At 43.2% G+C, this 10,743-nt stretch overlaps 1 protein-coding gene across 2 annotated transcripts in view; it reads right to left on the bottom strand.

Annotated features, from left to right (window-relative positions):
* Positions 1–3,281: 3,281 nt before the first annotated feature.
* Positions 3,282–10,743, bottom strand: part of glcci1a (glucocorticoid induced 1a) — a 71,042-nt gene continuing 63,580 nt past the window's right edge. For both annotated transcript variants that reach the window (XM_037535438.1, XM_037535437.1), the window contains 4 exons: positions 9,659–9,808; positions 8,301–8,511; positions 7,337–7,457; positions 3,282–6,158 (listed from right to left, as the gene is read on the bottom strand). In XM_037535438.1, coding sequence (XP_037391335.1) covers positions 5,834–6,158; positions 7,337–7,457; positions 8,301–8,511; positions 9,659–9,808 — 807 coding nt within the window. In that variant the 3' untranslated portion in view covers positions 3,282–5,833. The remainder of the gene's footprint in view (positions 6,159–7,336; positions 7,458–8,300; positions 8,512–9,658; positions 9,809–10,743) is intronic.

Genomic DNA, 10,743 nt, shown 5'->3' with positions numbered 1-10,743 from the left:
ATTAAAATCACTGATGTCATGAGAGGAAAAGCAATCGTGACATCATCACATCTAAAGCTGTTGTGATATCAACAGTAAAACTGCTGGAGGTCTGGGAGGGTCCCAGCGTCAGGCAACAGCTCTCTTTTCACATTCAGCGTCCAGAGTCTGACCCACATGTAATATTCGTCCAGCCCTCCGCTGAGGTCACTCTTGAATTTAATATGAGCTAAATATCTTAACCTCTTACTGACCAGGGTATAGTTTGGATTTTCTATCTGAATTTTTGTGACCAAATTCTAAGGCTAATTATTCAGTAACTGCATGAAATGAATGTAAATTTTTATTTATTTTATTTATTTCTAAAATTCCCCTCAAATGAGCAGAACCTGTGTTTTATGATCTCCACATGTCACTATACCCTTATAATTTACTGCTAAAGTCCAAAAATCTCCGCCGCTCTTTGTGTTGTTTTCTAAAAGTGATGTTTCCAGAGCAGATCACTGAAGAGACGCCGTCTGTTTATAGTTTAGAGCCCAGATTTGGGGAAAAACGGCTCGACTTTCAGTAGAAAAACAAACTGAGTTCAGCTTCTTTTATTATAAGGGATTAAAATGACGTCACCGTCTATTAGACTGGAGAGAAGAGCTACAGCCTCACACGACGCCCAGCTTCTGAATGGAGCTTATGGAATATGAACGTTATGAAGAACATGACCGAGTGCGGTTTGGAGCCACCGGTGGTCCCGAGGAGCTGAAGAGGTTAAAAATAAGAGATCTAAGACATCAAAACACTGAGCCAACAGTCACATCACAAACAGTCCAAGACACTGAATGAGCAGAGGAAAACAGTCTTTTGGTTCTGCTAATAACTTTATTTAAATAAGACACAAGATCTCTATTTTGAAAAATAAGAAACAATTAAGCCACATCAGGCCAAAGAAAATAAGTTGTGGCTTTTTATACTGTCAGCTGTGGACAGTCACCAGACACCAACATCGGACGTATGTACAAACATTACGCAAGCTCGGCAGCCGGTGCCACGGGACACCACGCGCCTACGATAAAGTAAAAGCTACAAGGCTTTAAAAAACAGACGTTCTCGACACTGTTGATAGTCTAACTTTGCAAGAGAGTGATCACTATAGGACACAGGGTCGGACAGAGGACAGGAGTGTGTTCAAAGCTTTTAAGTGCAGTGTTGTTTCGCAGAAAGCTCTCTTCCTCGAGGAGATTCCACAGCTCGTGATCGACGGGTGAACAGTTCGTCCCCTCTAAAAGCAACGGTCCTGACCTTCACCACTCAGACAGCCCGCCATCATGTGGGCACACACTCAACGGTTGATTTAGTGGTCACAACAACCCAAATATTTATTGCCATTGTGCGCGAACGGACGAGCAGCCCAGACTGACCTTCGCCTGACCTGCAAATTCATATTCATGCAAATAAACGATGGCTTGCTAGCAATATGCCAGCAATGTGCTCTGGTCACACCACCAGTGCTGGTTTCTGTATCGGTTGATGGCTTTATCAACAGGCTGCATGCGGACTTGGCTCCAGAACCAAAACTCTGCGGAATGGAGAGGAAACTGCTCCTTCTCATTTCTCCTCGATTGGAAAGCTGAAAACGTTAGCTTTAAAGCAAATCGGCTTTTTTCCCAGCTAAACATAACCTTCGCTATTATTGCACACAGTCAGTTAACCAAAAATAACAGCAGTACCAATCATTCAATAAACTACGGACTTCTGATAATAAGGTGCGTAAAATAAAATAAAAAACAAACAAAAAAAAACAAACGCAAAGCCACTTTGTCTAAAATGCAACACGTTGGTCACCAATGTGGTCGTCAATGCCTGTAATAAAACTTGGGGGACGTTTCCCTCGAATAATCTTGATAAATACTGCACAGAAACGGTCTGGTTGATCAACAAAGTCCATGAAATGTTGAAGAAAACTGTCCGTCTGAATGTTTTATGTGAATGAGTAAATAATGCCCACCCATAGTCGATGACCAATCCATCAGCCCACACCCGCGTCAATGAAACCTCCAGGCCAGAAGATGAAGACAGCGACAGGAGCCATGCAAGAACATCTCACGGAATCTGTTTTACACCCAGCTTTACACAGCGCACCTGCACCACGTGCACAACACGAACAGTCTAAGGTTTGAGGAAAGCCCTGAACCTACAACGCTGATCTGATTAAGGGAGATTATATGGTTGAGTCAATGGTGGGGAAACACTCTCAGCATCATAATGTACATACAGCACTGTGCAAAAGTCAAAGAGCAGCTCTGTTTCGTTTCATTTCCAGTCAAAACAGCTACTGAAAGGGAAATCCGCAGATTTTTAGAACTGTCTGCATAATTAAATCAATAAGATGTAAACAGAGCCGTTCAGAGCGGTTTGGTGTGAAACGCTCTGTTATAGAGAAACTCAGTCAGAGCCGCTCACAGTGGTGGTGATGGGAACCAGACGTCTCCCTTTAAAAGCTCCTACAGAAAGTTCCTACATGAGCTGGTTCTGAATTCACTGCCTGATGACTGAGACGCTGTTTTTGAGAGTTTAGAGAAGATTTTGGGCATAAAATGTATTTTTTAAAAGCCATTCACGGCAGGACGCAAGGAAAAACAGCCCCCCAAGAAACTTTATTTTCTGACTTTTTCCCACTATTTTCTCATAACATTATATTACAAAAAACTCCGAAGACACATGAAGGTTCACTGATGGTTTCAGAACTAAAATGTGTAATAAAATGTAAATAATATGGCTGTATTTGTGAGGACACCACAGCCTCGGGTCCCATCACTCTACCACTTTAATGAAAGACGAGTGGTTTTTTCTATAGTTTTTCTATAGTTTTTCTTAAGTTTTTCTATAACACATCATTTCACACCAATTCACTCTGAGTGAGTTTATTTACATCTCAACAACTGAATTATGCAAAATTATGAAAAATTTCTCTACCTTCACGACAACTTCCATTCTTTTCAGGAGACTTGCTTTCAGGTTTTAAAGAAAGGCTTCTGCTTCTCACCTTCCAAATAATCCCAAACCCATTCAGTGGTGCTGAGGTCTGGACTCTGGGGTGGTCAGTCCATCGTCCAGCTTCTTTGTTTGGTGTGTCCGTCTCCTTTTCTCAGTGAGGTTCTTCTTGATCAGCTACATGTCCTTTCAGACCCACAGCGCTGAGTGGTCTTCTCACAGTGGAAGGATGGACAGAAACACCTGTGGATGTTTTCAGATCTGAAGCAGCTTGATCTTCTCCTCTCTCTCAGAGATCAAAGCTTTCAGTGCTGTTTATCTGATGGGGGCAGGTTTGGGGTCGACCAGGTCTTCCAGGTGGTTGTTAGGAGTCTCATTTCTCTGTAGCAGTTAATCAGTTTTTGAGCTCCAGTTTTGGAAACTCTTTCATTTTTCTCTTTCCTTGTGCAAGTGGCTCTCTTTAGGTCTAATCTCCCCAGAAACATCTCCTCAATGAATATCTTGTATATGATGACCGTTGTGACTGGAAATGAACATTTATGGCATTTGGCAGACGCTTTTACCCAGAATGACTTACAATTTGATCATTTCTACACAGGCAGGTGAAGGTAGTGTTTCGAGTCTTGCCCAAAGATTCTTAGTGGTACAGTGTAGGGTGCTTACCCAGGCGGGGCACTGAACCCCAGTCTACAGCGTAGCAGGCAGAGGTTTCACCCACAACACTAAACCAATTATCATTAAATTAAAGAAGCGAAGGATGGACTCCGACGTTTGCACAGTACTGTACACTCTAACTGGCCTCTCAGCCTGCAGTCAAACTCCAGCCATCACTGCATCTCCGTCACAGCATCTTACCAGCACGTCAACCTCTCTCACCATCAGCTTAAGAGCCAGCGGCCCTGATGCACTCGCAACAATCCGAGGCAAGGCAGGAAGGCAATTCATGCCTCAGAATTCTGCCAGTGGATCAATGGCACTCCTCCATCCATCTGAAACTGCTGGAACACCAAGAGGCCTTAAAACACTCAAGACTGCTCTTCCAAACATGGAATGTCACAAGTTCCTCTGGAACCACTTCTGAAGGTGAATGAAAAACGGATAGACGTTGGGGGGTCAATTTGTGGATGGATACACAGTACATTCCAAATTTCCTGAGTTTAGACTCCGAGCGACCCACCTGAAGCTAGGTTATAAACGGATACTGTGCAATAATTGTGGCTTTATTTTATATATGAATAATGTTTTTACTTTTTTAAACTATTTTTGCATTGGATGTTTTAAAAGTTACAAAACCTTGACATAGTGTAAACATAATTCTGAAGAGTATAACTCCTTTTTCCTATAACATACATAAAGTAATATATGATTTTCCATTCAAACAAGCTTTTTTTTCTCTTTTATATAGATATCTATAGATAGCATACAGACAGCTTATTCATACTGTGGATGTTTAAAAAAAGGAACAAGACCTACTATCAGTTTCAGATGCATGCCGCTGACCCTATTAAACCCCTCCTGAAGCTGTTGTTTTCCATTGAATGCCAGCTTTATCGTGTAGTAGCTGATAAGGCGGCACCTGCTTTGCACTAAAATGGACGTTAATGCCGATACGCAGGCGTCTTCGCTTAAGACTCTGTCACCCAACAGGAAGCGAGGCGAAGTTGCAGGTTTTGGGGAACAGCTGCGCAGCTGCTCGGAACAACATCTGTGAAAAAAAGTGAATGACTCCAAAAGAGCAAATGCAAAATGATGGAATGTGACTAAACTCAACACCAAACGGTATAAAATAAGATGAGATTAAAACCGGAAAAATAAACACCGCTCACTTTGTTTTCCTTTCTTCTAAAGGAATAGCTTCCGGAAACGGCAAATGCATGCGATTTTCCACTTACCCCAGACGCAGTCCAGCAGCAAAGACATGTTTAGTGCTCAAATTCTGCTTCTTTAGTTCACAACAGGAGCTGCCAGGCTAAATATCACAAGATCATGCCAAAATATTCCGATGTTTGCTTTAAATTACATCGATAAGCAATGTAAATGACATAGACTTCATTTACATATTTAGCCTAAATCTGTCTGTACATTATTATCTGCACATCGATCTGCTTTCGTAAAGCATCACTATGCAGGTATTTATCATCAGCACAGTGATGCCTAAGGCTTTCTTACTGCACATCGAATAACACTAAACCTACAAAAATTAGTGCAGAGCACCAACTCAACCAACCAGCTTCCTGTCAGAGGGTCATGCTGTAGACCGGTCCGCGGAACCTGAATCAGGTCCGGGATGCAGCTGACGCGGGTCGAGAGAAGTGTTTGGGTGACTGTTGACTTCTAGTGCTTGTTAGCAACGTTGCAGCTCCAGCTCTACTCTAAAACACCAGCCAGGTCTCGGCTGCTCATCTACATCTGGGTTTCGTTGAAAATTACATATAAATGACGTTTATCGCCAATCTATTCCTTTAGGATTAACAGTGATGTGAACTTCCTGCTTGCATATTTTGAGGTTCTAACATCCACTCATGCTCTACATTTCTCCATTTATGATCGATAATCTTTTACCAACTTCTCCCGATGTTGTTCCAACTACAGCCTTTCTGGTGAAATTAGCCCACACGTTAACCTGTATGTCCATCCCTGTCAGTAACAGTGCGCAGGAGATCGGCGTGGATGTGGAGGTGGTTTGCAGTGGAAAGTTGTTTGTGTGTTTGTGACCTTGTTGCTATGCCATGCAGACAGTGGAGTTTTCAGCACAAAGATGGGACCCTCCAGAGAGGACGGGTGGGGGTGGGTGGGTAGAGGCCCTCTAGGCAGCCTGTGGTGGGACGGGGGTTAGCGAAAGTGCCACAGAGACCAGCTCTGTGCAAATCTAGCTAACTGCATAGTTCTGAGGCTGGGTGGGGCATTCCGAGGGTGCCTCCTGCTGTTGGGACGGGGAGGTGGCGGGGGACTCCGGCGGGTCGTCTGTGCTGGTGCTGGTGGAGACCTGAGTGGGGTGGAGGGGTGTGTAAGCAGGGGGTGCTGAGCTGGGGCCGGCTGCCGCGTCGCCGTCCTCTTCCTCAGGCTGCGAGGTGGAGTGCTGTAGCAGAGAGCCGGGCAGTCTGACTGGGCAGAACGCTGAGCCAGTCGGAATGAAGTTCACCTTGTTTTTGTCAGGGCAGGAAAAAAGAGGGACGGCAGCTGACTGTCTGGACCTGAAAGGAAGGAAAAACAAGCGAATATTAATGCAAAACACACACACACACACACACACACACACACACACACACACACACACACACGTTCTAAGCCGCTTCTCCCTCAGGGTTTCTGTAAAACACTAAATTGCTTTTTTTTAAGGTGCAAATGTGGTTAAAAGTTTGTAAGAACCTGTAGATCACATGATCTAGCAGACACACACATGGAAGGGACGAGGAGAGAAACAGCAGTCAGAGAAGAAAGTGAGTCAGAGGGAAGTTATTCCACATGACGTGATCTAAAAAGAGAAAACTGACAGTAAATGTTGTTGAAATCTGACCGAACTGGACTTTATTTGATCTGATGTTCAGTAAATGTTGGTGAAATCTGACCGAACTGGACTTTATTTGATCTGATGTTCAGTAAATGTTGTTGAAATCTGACCGAACTGGACTTTATTTGATCTGATGTTCAGTAAATGTTGTTGAAATCTGACCGAACTGGACTTTATTTGATCTGATGTTCAGTAAATGTTGGTGAAATCTGACCGAACTGGACTTTATTTGATCTGCTGTTCAGTAAATGTTGGTGAAATCTGACCGAACTGGACTTTATTTGATCTGATGTTCAGTAAATGTTGTTGAAATCTGACCGAACTGGACTTTATTTGATCTGATGTTCAGTAAATGTTGGTGAAATCTGACCGAACTGGACTTTATTTGATCTGATGTTCAGTAAATGTTGGTGAAATCTGACCGAACTGGACTTTATTTGATCTGATGGTCAGTAAATGTTGTTGAAATCTGACCGAACTGGACTTTATTTGATCTGATGTTCAGTAAATGTTGGTGAAATCTGACCGAACTGGACTTTATTTGATCTGATGTTCAGTAAATGTTGATGAAATCTGACCGAACTGGACTTTATTTGATCTGATGTTCAGTAAATGTTGGTGAAATCTGACCGAACTGGACTTTATTTGATCTGATGTTCAGCTGTCGACTGTATAAGATGCTGATATTGCTACTCGGCTACTTCAGTAAACAGTACATGGCGCTGAGTCGTGATGCAGGTCAGACGCTATGATGTTCTGGACCTTCGCTTGAGGACATATTTGTAAACTGGACTGAATTTTAATTAAAGACCCCTGATCCAGAGAGAGAACAGTGAGCTCCAGAAACGACGCCGCACTCACGTCATTTCCTCAAACACTTTGATCTTCTCGCAGCCCTCTGGAGGCTCCCGCTTGAACATGTAGCTGTTGTTGGGTTTGGGAGAGGAGGCGAACTTTGGTAGCGGGGAGCTGCTGCCACTGTCTGCAGTGAGGAAGCACAAGCAGGAGTTAGACAGAGCTAATATTAAAACATGCACTACAGTTCACTACATATACACCATACCTGTCCAGACAAAAGCCCGTATCTCAGAAATCCCAGGTATTCCCAAAATAGTGTGTAGTTTTAATGTTTAAACTTCATTTAAAAAGATTTGGTGACACTTTATTTGGGTGGTCCCCTACAGACGCTCTATAGCTGCTTAAATCCTTAAACTTTCTGGTGAACCTCTGTTGATTATCGACAACACCATGGTTGGGGTTTCGGGTTAGGAGAAGCTGTAGGTTTGGTCTTGAGGTTAAGGTTAAGTTTAGGGTTTAGGGACAGCTTGAGGTTAAGGTTAAGTTTAGGGTTTAGGGACAGATTTAATGAACTCTTTCACACTGAACTTCAAGTTCAGTCGAATTTAATGGGTTTAGTTAGTTGAATGTTACTGAAAGGCAGACGGAGAACTTACAAAGCACCTATAGTGAACCATCTAAGCTACATTCAGCTTCAGGTTCAGTGGCATTTAATGACTATTCAGCTGAATGCTGTTTACATATGTACTGAACATTTACAGAGAATCTACAGTCCAAATCAAGTGTTACCTAAGATTTTATTCTTTATGTATTTGCTCAGTTTAATATATTGGAAAAAATCTGACATAAAATATAACCATAACATTTGCACTTTAGAACAGTGTTCACTGTAGAGGACATGTTAACTTTGCATATCACTTTATGACTATACATGAAATGTTATTTAACCTACAGCATCATAATGCCTTTCCTAAACTGCACGTCCTTTATTTGTGGAAATGTAAAGTTATGTAAAGTTAAGGTGGACCTTTGTCTCGGTCATCGAGCAGCTCGTCTGTGGAGTACGGGCTGCCGTCGTGCGATCCTGGTGGGCAGGCGGGCGAGGGGCAAGGGGATAGGCTGGAACAGCTACTGGAGCGGCCCGGCACCGAGGGGGTCTGAGTGTCCACGCTGCGGCTACTGCTGCTGCGCTGTTGAGGGGGAAACGGAGCCCGCCGGCCATCAGGGACCTCCAGAGCCTGGATGAGGGGTGGGGGGAGGGATAAGTGGCAGGGAATGAAGTTGGAAAAGACAGAAAGAGCCAGGGAAGGGAGAGAGGAGGCACAATCAAATGTATGATGACCATCAGACTAAAGATTAAACTCTGCGTCTTCAGTCGACTGAGTCGCAAAACATCCCTAAAGGAATATTCCAGTATCTGTCAACCTCATCAGCTGCACACTGGCTTTATTATGAGCGAGTCAGGAGAATAAAAACAGGCCAGCATGTTGTGCATCTGTTGCTGTGAGCCTGTAAAGCCTAAAATAAAAATGAAGAAAAGTCAGAGGTGTGGCGTCGGCTCTCCTGGGAGTTTTTCAGACCAAGTCATTTGTCTCTATATACTGCAGATAAGAAGACAATAGTAAATAATCCACCAACATCCTCAGAAGACACATCCAGTCAAGTTCTGGCCGAGTCTTTCCCCGCTCCAGGAAGGGGTCCAAAGCAAAACCCATGTTATAAAAAGTTCTTCCACATGCTGCATGCAGTTACACGTTTCCACCAGAGGGGTCTCCAAATGCCCAAAACTTACAGAGTGTAGCTTTAAGACCAAAGTTTTCCTTTTATTACTATCTGGCCAGCTTAGTAAGGGTATGAAATAAAGATGAAAATGCCCAGATTTTACAAAATGCAGTAAGCCAAGATCATTTGAACAGAGTGGTTAACTAGCTTTCTCTGCAAAGTCGGCAAACTTGACCGGATATACTTTCAGCATTTCTCCATTCTTCTTCTCTTTTTTGGCAGAACTGAATGTGAAGTGTTTCTGTGTAGTGAAGAATATTTAGCTAAACTCTGAGGGAGGCTGGTCTGCAGTTGTGCAGCTCCTGGTCTGAAAACCCACTTCGGTCAAGTCAAGTCCAAGTTTATTTAGATAGCACTTTCTACAACAGACCCTGCCGCAAACCAGCTTCACGGAAAAACAGGCCCCATGAGCCGACAGGGGCAAGGGGAAACTCCCTAAGAGTAAGAGGAAGAAACCTTGAGAGGAACCAAGACTCAGAAGGGTGTAGTACATTTACTACACGTACTGTTAAACCAGCTACTGCACCAGCTTAGATGCGCATCTCAAACCCACCATCTCATCTAATCTTCATTAGAGATGATGTGTGCGCTGTGTGTGTCTACCTTTAGCTCCTCCTTCTCTCCGTTGTCTTTGATGAAGACTTTCTCCAGCTCATGATTGATGCCCTCCATGCTGCTGGGCACTCTGGAGATGGAAGGCTTCGGCACAGTGATGTTGGACAGTGGCATCTGCGCCGGCTTCGACATGGGTGACTGCAGGAAGAGCACATATACAGTGTTAGAAACCGAACAGATCTGGTCTCAGAGTAAGAGAGCCGCTGTAGCAGCAGCTCCCCCAAGTCTGCAGGAGTAAAAGGATCCAAAGGATCTACGCAGAATAGTTTTCATAGCTTTATTACTCAAGTGTTCTTTCATTATTCCTGGTCTGATTCTGATGAGTGATACACAGAGATGTTTTTAATCTTCATTTTTGTGCAAATATGCATTAAGACGGTCTCCACTGTTTATATTATTAACTACATTTACAGCATTGGGCTGACGCTCTTATCCAGAGTGACTTACAAGTTGATGATTTTACACAGGAAGGCCAAGGTGGTGTTAGGAGTCTTGCCCAAGGACTCTTATTGGTACAGTGTAGGGTTCTTACCCAGGTGGGGACTGAACCCCAGTCTACAGTGTAGAACGCAGGTGTTACCCGCTACACTAACCAACCACACAATTCCTGTACCAGTTATTTTGACTATTAACAGAGTAATCTTTAAAGATAAAATAAAAATCAGCCTTACAGTAAAAAACAGCCTTAACTAAAGACTAAAACACTGCTCAGCCTTTTAAAGACTTCAGAATGGCTTAATAAAAAGCATCGTGCAGTAAAAAGTCCATCTGGCTTTGTGTCTTACTGCAAAAGAGGGCCGTATGAGAACGGACATCCTGCATTCTCAAAGTATCCGAAGGTATCAAATTCAAATTAACGCCTCCTTTTGACTACTCTTACATGCTGATTTGAGGCAGTAGTGCCATGAATTTGTCAGAGCCATGAATGTCATTATATAAGTAACCGAAGTACCACCAGAGACGTTATAAAGGAGGAAACAGCTTGGAAAATGAATTTTGAAAATGAATGTTTATGGAGAAAATCCTGCCCTTCAATAATTATGCTCTAGCAGGAAAAGCCCCCCCATTAACTC

This window comes from Pygocentrus nattereri, chromosome 27 (genome assembly GCF_015220715.1).
Source record: "Pygocentrus nattereri isolate fPygNat1 chromosome 27, fPygNat1.pri, whole genome shotgun sequence".
NCBI lineage: Eukaryota > Metazoa > Chordata > Actinopteri > Characiformes > Serrasalmidae > Pygocentrus > Pygocentrus nattereri.
The sequence above is the reverse complement of the archived record's forward strand: the minus strand, read 5'-3'. Positions and strand labels throughout refer to the sequence as shown.